Genomic DNA, 19,271 nt, shown 5'->3' with positions numbered 1-19,271 from the left:
AGGTATCACTTCATCAGTGAGGAAAGTATGAGAATGTGACCCATGGGAGAGGGTTTGTCTCCATTTCTGCTCCTCGGGGGCTGGCTGATGCGGGGAGTCAGAGCTCTCCTCGATGTTGAGAGCCACAGCCCGAAGGGGCCCCAGCAAACTTCTAGCTGCCAGCAAACTTCCAGCTGCCGGCTGATGATTGGCTCACAGCGGCCCCAGCAACATCTAGCTGATTGGCTCCTCTGCTGTGATGCTCATTGGGCTGTTTCCCTGCCCTTTCAGACCACGGAGCTGCTCATTGGGGGACTTTTTTGGCTCCGCCCATGTGACCCAGCCAATCGGCCTCAAGAGCAGGAGGATTGTGGGAGGTGGAGAAAAGCTTGTGGGGGAGAGAGAGGCTTGTGGAAAGCCGGTGGTGGCAGTTGAGGCTCTGAGGGTTTTTCCTGAGAGGCTGTTTTGTTTGGCGTGTGTGGTTCTAAAAATAAAGTTAGTTTCTTTTGACAAGTGGCTCCTGATTGTGCCCAGCCAGACTGCCGCATTTGGTGGCCCGTACGGGGAACGAACCCGCGACCTTGGCGTTATCAGCACAAACTCTCTTGACCTTGCTTGCACCCCACTGCTTAGTTGGTTTTTATAGCAGGACTCTGGCTGCACGGGTCCTGCCCATTCTCTCTTAGAATAGCTGTAAACTAGCAGTTCTTAGTAGGTGACTCTTGGTGACACCTAGAGACATTTTGGGTTGTCTCAGCTGAAGGGGTGACAACTGACATCCAGCAGGTAGAGGCCCTGCATGCCGATGGACATCCTTCAGAGCACCAGGCAGCACCACAGCAGAGAGTGAGAATGATCCTAGTGCGGCACCTGAGAGGCCCTGCCCTGGGAGGAGGGCCAGGCCTGTGGCTGCAGAGAAGTGGCACAGACCGCACTTTTCCACGGTAGCATGTTCACTTGTTAATTCCTGATCTCCTTAGCTCATTACCAGAAAAAAGAGAACAAGAACATTTTCCCTGTTTTATTTGAAAAAAAAAAAAATGTGATTGTTTAAACAAATTCTGTTTGGCAATTTGAAAGCTCACTTTTTTCCTCCCCAGTTTGTCAGTCTACATAAAATCGCTCATACTCTGATAGTTAAGAGGTGACAGATTATTTCTTATGCTTCCTTTTAGCTTCAAGGGCAAAAAAACCATCTCAATTTTCTGGGAAAATAACTGTTAAAGCAAAGGAAAAGAGTTATTCTAAACTTGAAATACCATATCAAGCAGAAGTTTTAGATGGGTGAGTATCTAGAGTCTCTCTAAACTTGAAATACTGTATCAAACAGAAGTTCTAGATGGTTGGGTTTCTTTTAAAAATAAGCTTTATAACTTGTTGCTAATCAGCATATTCTGTTTTCCTACTAAGTAACCTTAGCAAAAATCATACCCAGATGCTTTGTTGAAAAGAACAACTTCAGCTGTAAAGGAGAGCCTTCTATATTTTATTTATTACTTTCTTAGGAGAAAAAGATAAGTGGGATAATGTGGTTTTGTTCAGAGGAAGGTTCAGTGATGCAAACATGAATCTGTGGGGTTTTTTCAATATTTAAATTATTTAAACCATATTCTTCTGTCATTCCTTTTGTAACATATTACAGAAGTATTACAGTACTTGAAACAATCATTTATGTTTCTTTATAAACTCATAAGTACTTCTAGAACTGTAACCTTTTATAAATGGACAGTAACATGTAATTCATTTTCTTACTAACTGCAACCAAGTTCAATATACAACTTATAGTTGTTTTAACAAAGCCGATTGCAGTTTCAGTGATAAACATGATTTTTTTCAAAGTAGATTAAAGCCTTTTGGTACATTTTTGATTCTTACTGTTTGATTGACATGATTCATTAAAGAATAGTTCTTTTTATTACATTTCAATATTTTGCAAGCCAATTTGTTTTAAATCATGTGGTGAGTCATTAAATAACATGTAGTCCTTAATACTAAATGTAAATTACTACTCACAACAAACTAACTTAGATTTTAAATTAACACATGGAAATGAAAATGATTTATTTTGTTTCTGTTTTCTTCACATAGCTATTTGGGATTTGATCATGCTGCAACGTTATTTCACATCCGTGACAGTCCTGCTGACCCTGTGGAGAGGCCAGTCTACCTTACTAACACTTTCAGTTTTGCGATCCTCATACATGATGTGCTGCTGCCAGAAGAAGCCAAAACAATGTTTAAAGTACGTCCAGGACGCTTCAGGCTTTTATCTTGCTGCTCTGCCAATTAGATGATTCTAACACTTCTGTTTTTTTTCCTCTTCCCTCATTTCCTAGGTTCACAACTTCAGCAAACCAGTCTTAATTCTTCCTAATGAATCAGGATACATTTTTACCCTGGTTTTTATGCCATCCACATCATCCATGCACATAGATAACAACATTTTACTTATTACCAATGCTTCTAAATTTCATTTACCTGTGCGGGTTTACACAGGCTTTTTAGATGTAAGTATGTTATTTACCTTTAAAATATAAACTTCCCAGCTGTCTTTTGTGTTTTCAGATCTCATTAGGCATTTGTGTTGCATTCTCTTAGGTTTTGCTATTATCTGTGCTCTATAATTCCTTCCTAGTCAGTATAGAACAGTACAGTATGAGGAGCCTCCTCTGCCTTTATCCACAGAGGATGTGTTCCAAGACCCTCGGGGAATGCATGAAGCCAAGGATGGCATTGAATCCCATATTGTCATCCTTCAGTATCTGATGGGGGAGTGGTCCCAGAATCCCTTGAAGATAGTAAAATTCACAGATGCTAAAGTCCCTTATGTAAACTGGCATAGTACTTGTGCAAAACTTGTGAAGTCCCTGGATGTGAAACCCATAAACTGGAAGAGCCAGTTGTATATGCTGTGTTTTCTTACATATATACACACACACAAACACACATGCACGTGGTTACATTTAATTTATGGATTAGGTACAGGTAAGAGAGAGTGACAAGAATAACAAATAGTAAAATAGAATTTTTAAAACAATATGCTGTGATTAAAAGCATTAATTTGACCTTTTCACTTGAGAGAAGCACCCTACAGCTTCTCTTGGTATATCTGAAATGCTGCCATCACTGTTGTTGTCACCACCCTTGCACTTTGGGTCTCTAAGTACAGTAAGGTCCTTGAAAACAGTCAGTGTAACACCAAAACAGTTGATTTGATAACCAGGACAGCGAAGTGACTAATAGATCACATATACAGCATGGATACGCCGGACAGAGGGATCGCTCATGCCCAGATAAGCCAGCACAGGATTTCATTGCACTACTTAGAATGGTACATAGTTGAAAACTTAGAAATGGTTTCTTTCTGGAATTTTTAAAAAATATTTTTGGATTACAGTTGACTACTCTCTCCCCATAATATAGTTGATTCCTCTAGTCATGATGTCCACTTAGATCTTTTTCACATGCTGCTTTCTCTCAATTTTGCTTTTAAATCATTGTAATGGTAGGGATTCTAAAAAGGAACTAAATGGAAGAAAAATACTAGGTAGGAAGCAATAGTACAAGAAGGGCCAAGACGTACGTTTGTAGGGAAAAGATGACTAAAGTCAGGAAATACCAGGACAAAGGAAAGAACAAGAGAGTAAAGAAGCTAAGATGGTGAAGGCATAGCATCAGGAGAGCAGTAGAATAAAACAGAAGGACAGAACAGAGCTCTTCCAACACAGGAAACAGAACAAAAAAATCAAAGTTGTCTGAGCAGGAGCAAGGAAAGAAAGAAGTCTAGATAAGAGGTAACACTGTTAGGAAGGATACAAACAAAGGGGATCGTCCAGCCGCCTGTCCTCCCAGAAGTCAGTAGCCTCTGGGAGGACAGGCTGCTGGACGTCCCCCCTTTGTTTGTATGTGATTCCTTCAGTGACTGTTGGAATGATTACCTGCTTGTAGTCACAGTGCCTACTGAGACCACAGACTTTTTGCCTAGTCCCCAGGGGCTGCACTTGACCTCTCCTGGCCCTTGAGCTTCTGAACGTATATGTAGACACTGTAGTATGTCTTATATAGTCACTTCCTGTTGGTAACATTCTGTCGCATAAGCGTGGTTTTGTGTTTAATCCAGTTTTTTAAATTACTTTCCAGTACTTTGTATTGCCCCCCAAAATAGAAGAACGCTTCATAGATTTTGGAGTTCTGAGTGCTACAGAAGCAAGTAATATTTTATTTGCAATTATAAACAGCAATCCAATTGAGGTAAAAAAAAATTGTCTTTATTCTAAATCAGATTTAAGGATTTTATGCTTATGTTGAAATAATCACTTTCATATTTTCTTTTTTAAGCTGGCTATAAAAAGTTGGCATATCATAGGAGATGGTTTGTCCATAGAACTTGTAGCTACAGAAAGAGGCAATAGAACTACAATAATTTCAAACCTTCCAGAGTTGGAAAAATCCTCTTTATCAGACCAGTCATCAGTAAGTAAGCCTTCTTCTTATTTCCTTAAACTAAAGTGGATGTCTAAACCACGGATAAAGACCATTGCTATGTCACATACCTCAACTAATAATTTTACAGCATTGGTTATTTGACATTGAAAGGCCCTGGTAGGTAATCTGCTTCAGCCCTTCCCTGTTCTGATGAGGGCACTGAATCCCAAAGGGGTTGATCTCTACCTTGTCATACAAACTTGTAGAGCAAGCAAAATTTATCTTTCTATAACACAGGTGTCATTACAGGAGACATCCTCATGGGTTCTACACTAACCCTTTGTCAAATTTACCGGGGGAGAGCCCTGAATGTTGAAAGAGGTATCTTCAGTTAGCAGTGTTTCTGCCCAGACTAGAAGGGAGTAGCTGTGAGGCAGACATTGTTTGGTCCCTCTGAGAATCTTCCCTTGACTTTTTTTCTGCATCGTAAGCATGTGCAGCTCTAAACAAGAAAACCAGTCTCACCCTCACCACTGCTGAAAAGGGGACCTGGAGTTTGTGCCTATTGATAAAAGAATCAGTAGAATCACCTTCTGTGAGAAGGAGCCTCAGGTACTTTATGTGCAGGCTGGAATAGAAATTCTTGGGGCACTTTTACAAAAGGAAAGTTTAATGTCCTTATGCACAGAGTTGTTGACGCACTTCCCTGGGATGCCTTGGGTTTGGTGTTGATATGACCCAGTCTCAGCAGCTGTGAAGACATTGCAGAGCTGCATTCAGAACCTGAACCTGAATCCACCTCTGCCCTTCACTAATGTGATGGAAGGGCTCGTGGAAGGCTGGGTCCCTCTGCTCCAGCCCTCACCCCCTCTGGCCATACAGGAACAGAGTTGCTGAAGGAGCAACTCTGAGCAAAAGGACCACACCCGCCCTGGGTGGCAGCTGTGTCCTCAGTGGCCCATGCAATAAGTGTGGTAGATGGACTTTAAAGGATGGGTGTTATTGTGGGGTGTTGTACAGGGAGGTGTGGCCATCCAGTGTGACTGGTGTGTGTGAGGACTAGAGGTCAGCTGATTCCCCACAGCTTCCTGTCCACTTCCATAGAAACTTGAATTTGTAGGGCTAATGAGTGATGTCATTTTTACTACATGCAGGTAATATTAGCCTCAGGCTATTTTGCAGTCTTCAGAGTCAAACTTACTGCAAAAAAACTGGAAGGGATTCACGATGGAGCCATACAGATCACAACGGACTATGAGGTAAGGGTTTTGTGGGGGGTCGCGGCAGTGGGGGTTTTCTGAATAATCCAGTCCCTTTTTATTTTCTATGTTTATTTTTAACTCATGTAAAAAATATATTTATGAGACTTTTTATTTTTATAGAAACAGAGAACTAAATTTTACTCAGAGTTTTATCAGTTTTGTGTCTATAAAACTGAGCTTTTATAGACACGGCTGCCACCCAGGGCGGGTGTGGTCCTCTTGCTCAGAGCTCTTCCTTTCAGCACCTCTGTTCCTATATGGCCAGAGCTGGTGAGAGCTGGAGCAGAGGGACCCAGGCTTCCAGCAACCTTCTCAAAAACGGAGCTTTTCAGAATTATCTATAGAAGATTGATTTATTTGCTCCTACTTTTCTAATGAAACCCGAAGCTCATAACCAAAAAAGAAACTTTAGAAAAGTGTCCTTGACACCTGCAGAGTCGCTGATAGAGCCCAGCTTATGGTGGCACAGGCACTGCCCCCAAGCCCACCAGACCCCTGAGCTGGAGAGTACCATTTCCTGCTACAGGCATAAATGTCCTCCTGTGTGACCTTCCCAAAACGGAGGGTAAAGTCAGGAAATATGTCTTCATTTGATTCCTCACATTAATATGTATAGGAGTCCTTCTCAGGCAAGAGACAAAAAGATGACTGGATTTTTAAATAAGATTCTTTGTGGGATTTATGTTGCATTCAATGAAGGCTGGAGTGAATGTATTCCTGCTACACTTAGTTTTAATGTAACACTTAGAAGCTCTTTAGTACGACACTGTTAAATCCAACCAGTTGCTACCCTGGTCCTTCTATGTGTTTTGTTTGTTTTTGTTTTTTGTGATGCTGGGGACTGAACCCAGGGCCTTGTGCATGCAAGGCAAGCACTCTACCACTGAGCTATATTCCCAGCCCCTTCTATGTGTTTTTAACACACACAACCCCTGCCTGAGAGAAATCTCATTGCAAAATAAACAGAATCGGCTATTTAATAAGTGATTTGCTGGGAATATTTCAAATTAATTACCTCTGAAAGTGAGAAATACATACTTGCCATTCATGGTAGAAATAAGTACATTTCAGAATTAAGAAAAATTTTTGTTATACGGATGAAAATAAGAATTAACAGTGAATATCCTTGCCCAGCACTGTGGGGAACACATTCCAGCCACATGGGTAGCTGAGGCAGGAGGATTCAAGTTGGAGACCAGCCTAGGGAATACACAATGAATAGCCTCCTATGTCACTCCCCTAGTAACTCACTTGTGATCTGAATGGAGCATGAATTGGGGTTCTAACCCTAGAATGTTCAACTCTTTTTTTTTTTTTTTTTTTTGTACTGAGGATTGAACCCTGGGTGCCCTACCACTGAGCTGCCTTTTAATTTTTATTTTGAGGCAGGGCCTCACTAAGTTGCCCAGGCTGGCATCTAACTTGCCACCCTCCTCCTGAGTAGCTAGGATTGCAGGCACACACCACTGCATTCAGTTGATATCTGTTTGTATATACAAAAAGTAGAGAGCCACATAACTCAAACATGCTGGATTTTTATACATGTTACTTTAGGGGTATAATTAGACCTTCCTTTTTACAACTAATAATCTTCAAAATACTTGTGTTTTGAAAAATATGACTTTTATTCCTTCCCCATTGTGTAGTCTTGCAAATTATGTTTTCATTGAATTACTGGGTAGTACATGGACATTTATTATATTTTATGGAGAACATTTGGATAGAGTCAACATTATCCGGGGTTTTAATATTGGTTTTGAACAGATCATCGCCAGTATAAGTTCCCAGAAGTTTTTTTTTGTTGTTGCCCCCAAAGCAATGCCATCCTTGTCCACCTCGCCTTGACTTGCATGTGCTCACTGTGCTCTGCCTTTTCACTCCACAGATCCTCACAATTCCTGTAAAGGCCGTGATTGCCGTGGGCTCCCTGACCTGCTTCCCGAAGCAGATGGTTCTTCCTCCGTCCTTCCCAGTAAGACACTTAATTTACATATCTGTTCTGGCTAATTTTTTTCCTTAGCCTTTACCTCTGTGTTTCTAGGACTCAATAGTTGTTATAAGGTAAGAATGAACCAGATTCTTTAGAAAAGGAATAAGAAATGGTCCCTTCCTTCAAGAAATGTTCAATCTGTGAAGGGAAGTGGGCTCTCTTCAGGGATGCACGGCAGCGTTCCCAGGTTGCCCTGAGAAAGATGGTAAGGAGAGGCTGGGAGAGAAGTGCACATCTGATCCCCAAGTGCTGTGGGACTGGCTTGGAGCGTCCGGCTGGAGTGGACGGGGTGGGAAGATCTTGCGCAGGCCAGGCCAGCCTTGCAGAGATGCAGAGGCAGTGCACTCTGTGGTGGGTTCAGGCAGTGGTGGGTTGTCCAGCCTAGTGAGGATGGACAGAGAGGATGGAATGACATGTCAGAGCCACAGCATGAGAAGTAGGTGCACTTATGTGCAGGGTAATCCAGAGTTTTGAGTAGAGGCTTAACATGGTCAAAGCTGAACTCTAAAGATTGTCTCTGAGGCAGAAGGAAACGCAGGATGCATGTGGAAGTTACTGTGGAGTGCCTCGGGCTGACCCAGAGCCTGGTTGGGTCCACAGGAAACGGGGTGCAGTGAATGAGGGCTAGGCAGAGGAGGGACGCCTTTTCCTGCCTCTGCCTGGACTGCTTCCGCTCCTCTCCCTTCAAACAACTGCATATCTTCATGAATTGGTTCCATTGTCGTCTCCATCTCCTTTCCAGAGGCTTTCTCCTTTTTAAGCCATGACCTTTCAACTTTAATTTGTGCACTTTTTTAAAAAAAAAATTTATTCTTTTTGGTTATACATGACAGTAGAGTATATTTCAATGTATCATACGTACATGGAGTGTAACTTCCCATTCCTGTGGCTGTATGTGATGTGCGGTTACACCGGTCATGCATTCATATAAGAACATAGGACAGTGTTCTGCTTTTAAAGGTACACTCTTGTTTCAGGAAGGCAGTTACAGATCAGTGCTGAAAAAATGAGGTCAGAATGTCACTAGGCGCCATCCAAATAATTGCCAGACTTAATCAATTTAGCTTAATAAGAAATTGGGGGGCTGAGGCTGGCTCAGTGGTAGAGCACTTGCCTAGCACATGCGAGGCTCTGGGTTTGATCCTTAGCAGCACATAAAAATAAATAAACAAAATAAAGGTATTGTGTCCAACTACAACTAAAAAAATATTTTAAAAAAGAAAGAAATTGGCCACACGTGTAATCAATTTAAAAAATCATTTCTAACAACGTTTTTGGTTTTCTTAATGCTAAAACAAAGGTATGGCCCACCTAGTTTTTATTCACCAGGAAGAATTTCTTCTGATTGCAAAGCCCAACAGAGTTGAAAGTTTCATCGCAAATGAGTACAAATGCATAACTGTATATCCACATAAGCTGGCCTGTATGAATATGTGTGTGATTGTACACATGAAGTTGGATATTGGAGACCTACACGCTAAAACCTCTATTTCTAAACTGAATCAGTATTATGTTTAGTTACTTTGTTAATTGTGATCATAATGTTTTATGTTTATTTACAGGTTTGTAGGTTCAGGATTCCAAAGACTCTTGAAGATTTGTTTGACCCCTCTAGATAACGTTAGTTGTTCTACATGTGATCCTAGAATATTTTGGAATTCTCTCTCGTAGGAGTCCTCATATTGTGCAGTAAATATTTCATTACCAGTTGGTCCTTCAAAGTGAGACTGACACCTCTAGGAAAGGAATGGGGGTCTGTGTTCCCCAAGACAGGCGCTAGTTAAGGTAGATACTGCATGGATGAAGGAACAGAGTGGTGGAGAGGGAACAGGGGCCAGAGGAGCGAGAGGCGCTTCAGGCCAGCTGGCCGAGCTGTGCCTGCTGTCCTGGTGCAGTCACACAGACAGGGCGGGGCGGGGCGGGGCCACTGGAGGAGTCAGAGCTCTTAACTTAAAGTGAACCTGGAGAACAGGGAGAAGAGAAAAGGAAATACAGAAGATGGCACAGTCAATTCAGGACATCAGGGCAAGGGTAGAAGTGGCTCTTTCCTATGATAGGAGACGCAGAAGATATCGCAGAATCTCAGAACTATATACAATGAAACCTAAATTCAAAATTTAGCTCCTTAAAAATATAAATGTTGAATTAACACATTTCAGTTTGGGTCTTAATTAAAATTTCACCTTCCTGTGATCCCACTTTGTACTGACTATATGTTGAATTCTTGACTTAATTATTATTTATCCAAAAGTACCTTGTTCTCTCCTTCAATTACCTTCTCAGTCAGTCATCTCCTTAATCTTTGTGTAAATCCCAGGAGACTAAGGTGGTTCAGTGGCAGAGTACTTTGCCTGGCATACATGAGACCCTAGCACCACAAAAAAGTAAAAAAAAAAAAAAAAATTAAAATCCCAGAAGAGGATAATTAGTTTAAGGGAGATCATGAAAAGGCCCGCAGGGGAGTAAAGAGGAAGTATCTGTATAAAATAAGGCATCAGTTTAGGGCTGTTCAGCTCAAGCTCTCAAAAGTCTTTAGATGGTCTCAGGACCAAATATTTGCTTGCAATTACAAATTAACATATCACCAGATTCTTTCAATCTCTTTGTCAGAGGAAGGATGGAAACAATACCTGAATAAAAAAACGTTTCAGAAAATTAGTGCTTAATACTTTATGTTTGGGTAGAATTACCAAGGGAAATTTTTGTCTGTTACCTGTTTGGATGCCCACTGCACCCCTGAGAGACGAGGAGGGCAATTATCACCAGGGACTAAGGTTCTTCCCACCTCAGCCCACAGACCCTGCCCTCTGGGGTCCTTCTGGTGTTTTCTCACTAGCCTGGAAATGAGGAGTATTGGTCCCAGCGTCACCTTCACCCAACTCTTCACCGGCACATTCTTAACTTCTGTAGCCTTTTAATACTAAATGTTTAAAAAGTGCATTTGTCATTTTGGAGACTTCCTTAAATGGATAGGAGTCACATGCACCAAAAAATAAAATTCTGTGTTCACCAAAAGAAAGTGTAAGATTGTAATATTCTTATTGAGGATTATTTAAATCATTTTTCATTTAAAATTTGGCACAAAATCATAACAAGAAACTTGCAGCTAGTAAGCATAGTCATTGATTTTTTTTTAGTAATTTAATCTGTGTGCTGCTTTGATAAGATACATCATAACCTATTTTATAAGATAACCTGATTTATCTTATAGTTCAAGTAATGCTTTTTTTTTTTTAAGACAGTCTTTTAAGAAAAAACTGTGTTTTTGTCTTGTTTGATTTTATGTTTTAGAATTCAGTTATTTTGGGGCAGCCCTGCCTTGATAGAAACAAACCTTGCTTAACAAACTGAGAGTGCCTGTCCCTTAAAGCTACCTCGTTTGTACCTGGTTGGCTGTCTCAGTATGTCAGCTGCGTCTTGAATATGTTAATTCCTTCTACAGACTCCTCGTCTGAAGTGTATTGGTAAAATGCTGTAAAAACAGAAACAAAGGTTTGGGGGGTTTTGGTGGGGCGTTTGTTTTTGTTTTCCTCTCAATTACAAATTTAGAAATTATCAACTGATGAATGTCTTTTGGGCTATGATTTCCTGGGAATATGCTTGTCAGCTCTAAAGTGTGTGATCTTGGAAAAGCACACCATACACAACTGAGTTTGGGTTTTCTTTTTTTTCTTCCTGCAGGGGAAAATAGTACATCAAAGTTTAAATATTATGAATTCCTTCTCACAGAAGGTAAAGATACAACAAATACGATCTTTGTCAGAAGATGTGCGATTTTACTACAAACGATTACGGGGTAACAGAGAAGACTTGGAGCCAGGGAAAAAGTCAAAGGTTTGGAAACATTACATTTGAGAATTACCCCCGTGACTGTTGTTTTTTTTTTTTTTTTTTTTTTTTTAATTTTTTATTGTGGGTTGTTCAAAACATTACAAATTTCTTGACATATCATATTCCACACTTTGATTCTAGTGGGTTATGAACTCCCACCTTCACCCCATACACAGATTGCAGATTCACATCAGTTACACATCCATTGATTTACAAATTGCCATACTAGTGTCTGTTGTGCTCCGCTGCCTTTCCCATCATCCACCCTCCCCCCTCCCCACCTCTCCCCTCCCCTCCCCTCCTCTCTCTCTACCCCCTCCACTGTATAACCCTGAGGGTCTCCTTCCATTACCGTGCAATTTACCTTCTCTCTCCCTTTCCCTCCCACCTCTCATCCCTGTTAAATGTTAATCTTCTTCTCCTGTTCTTCGTCCCTACTCTGTTCTTAGTTACTTTCCTTATATCAAAGAAGACATTTGGCATTTGTTTTTTAGGGATTGGCTAGCTTCACTTAGCATAATCTGCTCCAATGCCATCCATTTCCCTGTAAATTCTATGATTTTGTCATTTTTTAATGCAGAGTAATACTCCATTGTGTATAAATGCCACACTTTTTTTATCCATTCGTCTATTGAAGGGCATCTAGGTTGGTTCCACAGTCTTGCTATTGTGAACTGTGCTGCTATGAACATCGATGTAGCAGTGTCCCTGTAGCATGCTCTTTTTAGGTCTTTAGGGAATAGACCAAGAAGGGGAATAGCTGGGTCAAATGGTGGCTCCATTCCCAGCTTTCCAAGAAATCTCCATACTGCTTTCCAAATTGGCTGCACCAATCTGCAGTCCCACCAGCAATGTACAAGTGTACCCTTTTCCCCACATCCTCGCCAGCACTTGTTGTTGTTTGACTTCCTAATGGCTGCCAATCTTACTGGAGTGAGATGGTATCTTAGGGTGGTTTTGATTTGCATTTCTCTGACAGCTAGAGATGTTGAGCATTTTTTCATGTACTTGTTGATTGACTGTATGTCCTCCTCTGTGAAGTGTCTGTTCAGGTCCTTGGCCCATTTGTTGATTGGGTTGTTTGTTCTCTTATTGTCTAATTTTTTGAGTTCTTTGTATACTCTGGATATTAGGGCTCTATCTGAAGTGTGAGGAGTAAAGATTTGTTCCCAGGATGTAGGCTCCCTATTTACCTCTCTTATTGTTTCTTTTGCTGAGAAAAAACTTCTTAGTTTGAGTAAGTCCCATTTGTTGATTCTAGTTATTAACTTTTGTGCTATGGGTGTCCTATTGAGGAATTTGGAGCCCGACCCCACCGACTGTAGATCGTAGCCAACTTTTTCTTCTATCAGACGGCGCGTCTCTGATTTGATATCAAGTTCCTTGATCCATTTTGAATTCACTTTTGTGCATGGCGAGAGAAAGGGATTCAGTTTCATTTTGTTGCATATGGATTTCCAGTTTTCCCAGCACCATTTGTTGAAGATGCTATCCTTCCTCCATTGCATGCTTTTAGCCCCTTTATCAAATATAAGATAGTTGTAGTTTTGTGGATTGGTTTCTGTGTCCTCTATTCTGTACCATTGGTCCACCCGCCTGTTTTGGTACCAGTACCATGCTGTTTTTGTTACTATTGCTCTGTAGTATAGTTTGAAGTCTGGTATCGCTATACCGCCTGATTCACACTTCTTGCTTAGCATTGTTTTTGCTATTCTGGGTCTTTTATTTTTCCATATGAATTTCATGATTGCTTTCTCTATTTCTACAAGAAATGCCATTGGGATTTTGATTGGCATTGCATTAAACCTATAGAGAACTTTTGGTAATATCGCCATTTTGATGATGTTAGTTCTGCCTATCCATGAACAGGGTATATTTTTCCATCTTCTAAGATCTTCTTCTATTTCTCTCTTTAGGGTTCTGTAGTTTTCATTGTATAAGTCTTTCACCTCTTTTGTTAGGTTGATTCCCAAGTATTTTATTTTTTTTGAAGATATTTTGAATGGAGTGGTTGTCCTCATTTCCATTTCAGAGGATTTGTCGCTGATATACAGGAATGCCTTTGATTTATGCGTGTTGATTTTAAATCCTGCCACTTTGCTGAATTCATTTATTAGCTCTAATAGTTTCTTTGTAGAGCCTTTTGGGTCTGCTAGATATAGAATCATATCATCTGCAAATAGTGATAATTTAATTTCTTCTTTTCCTATTTTTATGCCTTTAATTTCTTTCGTCTGTCTAATTGCTCTGGCCAGTGTTTCGAGAACTATGTTGAAGAGAAGTGGAGAGAGAGGGCATCCCTGTCTTGTTCCAGATTTTAGAGGGAATGCCTTCAGTTTTTCTCCATTCAGAATAATGCTAGCCTGAGGCTTAGCATAGATTGCTTTTACAATATTGAGGTATGTTCCTGTTATCCCTAGTTTTTCTAGAGTTTTGAACATAAAGGGATGCTGTACTTTGTCAAATGCTTTTTCCGCATCTATCGAGATGATCATATGGTTCTTATTTTTAAGTCTATTGATGTGGTGAATAACATTTATTGATTTCCGTATATTGAACCAGCCTTGCATCCCAGGGATGAATCCTACTTGATCATGGTGTACAATTTTTTTGATATGTTTTTGTATCCGATTCGCCAGAATTTTATTGAGGATTTTTGCATCTAGGTTCATTAGAGATATTGGTCTGTAGTTTTCTTTCTTTGAAGTGTCTTTGTCTGGTTTAGGTATCAGGGTGATGTTGGCCTCATAGAATGAATTTGGAAGTTCTCCCTCCTTTTCTATTTCCTGAAGTAGCTTGAAAAGTATTGGTATTAGTTCTTCTTTAAAGGTTTTGTAAAATTCCGCTGTATACCCATCGGGACCTGGGCTTTTCTTAGTTGGTAGTCTTTTGATGGTTTCTTCTATCTCCTCAATTGATATTGGTCTGTTTAGGTTTTCTATATCCTCCTGACTCAATCTGGGCAGATCATATGACTTAAGAAATTTATCTATGCCTTCACTATCTTCTAATTTATTGGAGTATAAGGATTCAAAATAGTTTTTGATTATCTTCTGTATTTCTGAAGTGTCTGTTGTGATATTGCCTTTTTCATCCCGTATGCTAGTAATTTGAGTTCTCTCTCTTCTTCTCTTCACTAGCATCGCTAAGGGTCTGTCGATTTTGTTTATTTTTTCAAAGAACCAACTTTTAGTTTTGTCAATTTTTTCAATTGTTTCTTTTGTTTCGATTTCATTAATTTCAGCTCTGATTTTAATTATTTCTTGCCTTCTACTTCTTTTGCTGTTGTTTTGCTCTTCTTTTTCAAGGATTTTGAGATGAAGTATGAGATCATTTATTTGTTGGTTTTTTCTTTTTTTAAGGAATGAACTCCAAGCAATGAATTTTCCTCTTAGAACTGCTTTCAATGTGTCCCATAGATTCCGATATGTTGTGTCTGTGTTTTCATTTATCTCTAAGAATTTTTTAATTTCCTCCTTGATGTCTTCTATAACCCATTGATCATTCAGTAACCTATTGTTCATTCTCCAATTGATGTATGCTTTTTCCTTCCTTCTTTTATCGTTGATTTTCAGTTTCATTCCATTATGATCAGATAAGATGCATGGTAATATCTCTACTCCTTTATATTGTCTAAGAGTTGCCCTGTGACATAATATATGATCTATTTTTGAGAAGGATCCATGTGCTGCTGAGAAAAAAGTGTAACTGCTTGATGTTGGGTGGTATACTCTATATATGTCAATTAGGTCTAGGTTATTAATAGTGTTATTGAGTTCTATAGTTTCCTTATTCAACTTTTGTTTGGAAGATCTGTCCAGTGGCGAGAGAGGTGTGTTGAAGTCTCCCATGATTATGGTGTGGTGGTCTATTAGACTCTTGAACTTGAGAAGAGTTTGTTTGACGAACATAGCTGCACCATTGTTTGGGGCATAAATATTTATGATTGTTATGTCTTGTTGGTGTATGGTTCCCTTAAGCAGTATGTAGTGTCCCTCTTTATCTCTTTTGATTAACTTTGGCTTGAAATCTATTTTATTTGATATGAGTATGGACACGCCTGCTTGTTTCCGAAGTCCATATGAGTGATATGATTTTTCCCAACCTTTCACCTTCAGCCTATGTATGTCTTTTCCTATCAAATGCGTCTCCTGTAGGCAGCATATTGTTGGGTCTTGTTTTGTGATCCATTCTACTAGCCTGTGTCTCTTAATTGGTGAGTTTAAGCCATTAACATTTAGGGTTATTATTGAGATATGGGTTGTTGTTCCAGCCATATTTGTTTATTTCTGTTACTAAACATTGTTTGTTTTCCTCTTTGATTGTTCCCCCCCCCCTTTACTGTCCTACCTCCCACTGTTGGTTTTCATTGTTATTTTCCATTTCCTCTTCCTGTAATACTTTGGCTAGGATGTTTTGAAGAGATGGTTTTCTAGCTGCGAATTCTTTAAACTTTTGTTTATCGTGGAAGGTTTTAATTTCATTCTCCATCCTGAAGCTTAATTTCGCTGGATACACAATTCTTGGTTGGAACCCATTATCTTTCAGTGTTTGAAATATGTTATTCCAGGATCTTCTAGCTTTCAGAGTCTGTGTTGAAAGATCAGCTGTTATCCTGATTGGCTTGCCCCTAAATGTAATCTGCTTCCTTTCTCTTGTAGCTTTTAAAATTCTCTCCTTATTCTGTATGTTGGGCATCTTCATTATAATGTGTCTAGGTGTGGATCTCTTATGATTTTGCACATTCGGCGTCCTGTAGGCTTCTAGGATTTGGGATTCTGTCTCATTCTTCAAGTCTGGGAAGTTTTCTTGTATTATTTCATTGAATAGACTGCTCATTCCTTTGGTTTGGAGCTCTGTACCTTCCTGTATCCCAATGACTCTTAAGTTTGGTCTCTTAATGTTATCCCATATTTCTTGGATGTTCTGCTCATGGTTTCTTAACAGTCTTGCTGAGCTGTCTATGTTCTTTTCCAGTTGAAATACTTTGTCTTCATTGTCTGATGTTCTATCTTCTAAGTGTTCTACTCTGTTGGTAGTATTCTCCATTGAGTTTTTAAGTTGGTTTATTGCTTCCTGCATTTCTAGGATTTCTGATTGCTTGTTTTTTATAACCTCTATCTCCCTGTATAGTTGATCCTTTGCTTCCTGGATTTGTTTGCGTAATTCGTTGTCGAAGTGATCTTTCATTGTCTGATTTTGCTGTTTAATGTCTTCCTTGATACTCCAGATCATCTGAAGCATGTATATCCTGAATTCTTTATCTGACATTCCATCTGCTGCAGCTGTTACCTCTTCTAAAGTTGCGTTGACCTGCATTGCTTGTGGTCCTTTCTTTCCTTGTCTTTTCATACTGCTTGCGTATCTTTCCTGCAGGTGCGGGCGGCGGCTCTGCTCTCTCCTTATTCCAATTGGGGTGTCGTGGCTACCACGCCGGCAGGTCACTGGGCCTGTTCTGGGAGCTGGTGGCGGCTCTGTTCTGCCCCTACTCCAATTGGGGTGACGTGTCTGTCGTACCAGCAGGCCACTGGGCCTGTCCTGCTGGTCGGTCGCAGATCTGCCCACCTTTCGGGCACGGGTGGAGGCTCTGCTTTGCCCTACTCCAATTGGGGTGTCGTGACTACCCCGCCTGCAGGATGCTGGGTCTGTTCCTGGCAAGGGAGGCGACTCTGCTCTGTCACTACTCCAATTAGGGTGGTGTTTGTACCCCGCCGGCAGGCTCCTGGGCCTGATCCGCCGGTCTGTTGTAGGTCTGCCTACCTTGAAGGCGCGGGCGGCGGATCTGCCCTGCCCCTCCTACCACGCCTGCGGACCCCTGGGCCTGATCTGCAGGTTGATCACTGGTCTGCTCACCCTGCGGGCACGGGTGGCGGTTCCGCTCCACCCCCACTCCAATTGGGGTCACGTGACCACCACACCGGCAGGGCCTGATCCGGGCGTGGGATAAGGATCTGCTCTGCCCCTACTCGAGTTGGGGTGACGTGTGTACCACACTGGCAGGCCACTGGGCCTGACCCGCCAGGCTGTCACAGGTCTGTTTACCTTGCAAGCGCGAAGGGCGGCTCTGCCCTGCCCCTCCTACCACGCCCATGTACTACTGGGTCGTGGGTCTGCCCACCTGGCGGGTGTGGGTGGCGGCTCCGCTCCGCCCCCTCTCCAATTGGGGTCACGCGGTCACCACGCTGGTGAGCCGCTGGGCCTGCTCCGGGGGCTGGCGGCGGCCCGGCTCCTTCCCTCTGGCTCGAGGACAAATTGAGGAGACTCGGGTGACTGAGCCTCACCCCCCTTACCAGGAGACCAACTGCTTATGTCACCGCTGGTATTGATGAAGATCTCTCCTCCACCGCTTTCTGCTGACATCAGATCTCTGCCATGTTGGTATCCTATGCGAATGGCAGCATTTCGTTCCCCTTGCCAGGCAACCCAAGCAATGGGTGAGTCCTGACCTGCCCTCAGCAGGACCCGGACCGAGACACAGTTTCCGCGGGCTCCTAGCCCCGGTCCAGGGAAGTTCCGGGAGCCGGAACTCGGCCTCTCCGTGCTCGGTGTAAGCTCCTATAAGTGTAGGCTCCAAGAAGCAGCCCCCGCGGGCTCAGTTCCGGGAGCCGGAATTCGGCCGCTTAGTGCTTGGTGTATGCTCTGATAGTAGCAGGGTCCAAGAAGCAGCCTCCGCGGGCTCCGCAGCCCTGAGCCCGGGCGGTTCCGGGACGGTTCCGGGAGCCGGAACTCGGCCGCTCTGTGCTCAGTGTAAGCTCCTATAAGTGTAAGCTCCAAGAAGCAGTCCCCGCGGGCTCAGTTCCGGGAGCTGGAATTCGGCTTCTTGGTGTTTCGTGTTTGCTCTGATATTAGCAGGGTCCAAGAAGCAGCCTCCGCAGGCTCCGCAGCCCGGAGCCAGGGCGGTTCCGGGACGGTTCCGGGAGCCGGAACTCGGCCGCCCCGCGCTCCGTGTTCACTCCGATAAGATCAGATTTTAAGAAGCCCCCAGGCGCTGAACCCTAGCAATCTGTCTGCAAGCCGCAGGCGAATTGCAGCCTGAAATTACCTGTTCTATGGCTGAATGAGCTGCGGTCAGTCAAAAACAGGTGTGGTGACGTCAGTTTACCAACATGGTGGCTGCTGGCCTCCTCTGTGGTCTGACCGGTGTGGAGAACCGAGATGGACCGCTTCCTTCCCCGTCTCGAACCCAGAATTCAGCCCTGAGTGCGGTGCTTGCGCGTCTGGCAGAAACTGCAGCGCTGTAACCCTGCGTCTCTATCCCAGCGCGCCTTGCAGACTCTAGCCGCGGGGCGATTTGCTTAATAAGCAGTGTTACCCTCCATGCGACAAACCTCTCGCGTTTGAGTCCCCGTAGCCGATCCTCATGCGATGGAAATCCTTCCTCCAGGTTCCGGCGCACCCCACTATTGCTGGAAATTCCTAACAAGATATCCTTTAGCCGTCCTGACTTGTCATACTCCCACACAGTGAAGCAGCACACGGGGGTAATGCACTCCCCTCGCCGCCATCTTCCCTCCTCCCCCGTGACTGTTTTGATATTGTGCCTCTCCATGGGTTGGGGACTCATGGTTCTCATATGCCTCTTTGTAGATTGCAAACATTTATTTTGATCCGGGACTGCAGTGTGGGGACCATTGCTACGTTGGCTTGCCTTTTCTATCCAAATGTAAGTTCCTTGCTCTTCCTCTGCTACCTTCATCCCCCAAACAGACTCTTTTAATCAAAGCCTCCCTCTTTCAAAGTCCACCCCTGTGTTTGGCACATGGAAGCCTTTCCAGGGAAGTGGA

At 42.4% G+C, this 19,271-nt stretch overlaps 1 protein-coding gene across 4 annotated transcripts in view; it reads left to right on the top strand.

Moving 5' to 3' along the window:
* The window catches only part of Tmem131 (transmembrane protein 131), a 166,191-nt gene that overhangs the window by 113,717 nt on the left and 33,203 nt on the right, over positions 1-19,271 (top strand). For all 4 annotated transcript variants that reach the window (XM_046440299.2, XM_046440298.2, XM_046440300.2 and 1 more), the window contains exons 13-21: positions 1,155-1,263; positions 2,068-2,221; positions 2,316-2,486; positions 4,120-4,230; positions 4,318-4,452; positions 5,559-5,663; positions 7,552-7,638; positions 11,338-11,490; positions 19,075-19,150. In XM_046440299.2, the coding sequence (XP_046296255.1) occupies positions 1,155-1,263; positions 2,068-2,221; positions 2,316-2,486; positions 4,120-4,230; positions 4,318-4,452; positions 5,559-5,663; positions 7,552-7,638; positions 11,338-11,490; positions 19,075-19,150 (1,101 nt within the window). The remainder of the gene's footprint in view (positions 1-1,154; positions 1,264-2,067; positions 2,222-2,315; positions 2,487-4,119; positions 4,231-4,317; positions 4,453-5,558; positions 5,664-7,551; positions 7,639-11,337; positions 11,491-19,074; positions 19,151-19,271) is intronic.

The sequence above is a fragment of the Marmota monax genome, unplaced genomic scaffold (assembly GCF_021218885.2).
Source record: "Marmota monax isolate L192 unplaced genomic scaffold, Marmota_monax_Labrador192_F-V1.1 WCK01_AAM20220418_F8-fsc00210, whole genome shotgun sequence".
NCBI lineage: Eukaryota > Metazoa > Chordata > Mammalia > Rodentia > Sciuridae > Marmota > Marmota monax.
This window is presented reverse-complemented; position numbering and strand designations above follow the sequence as displayed.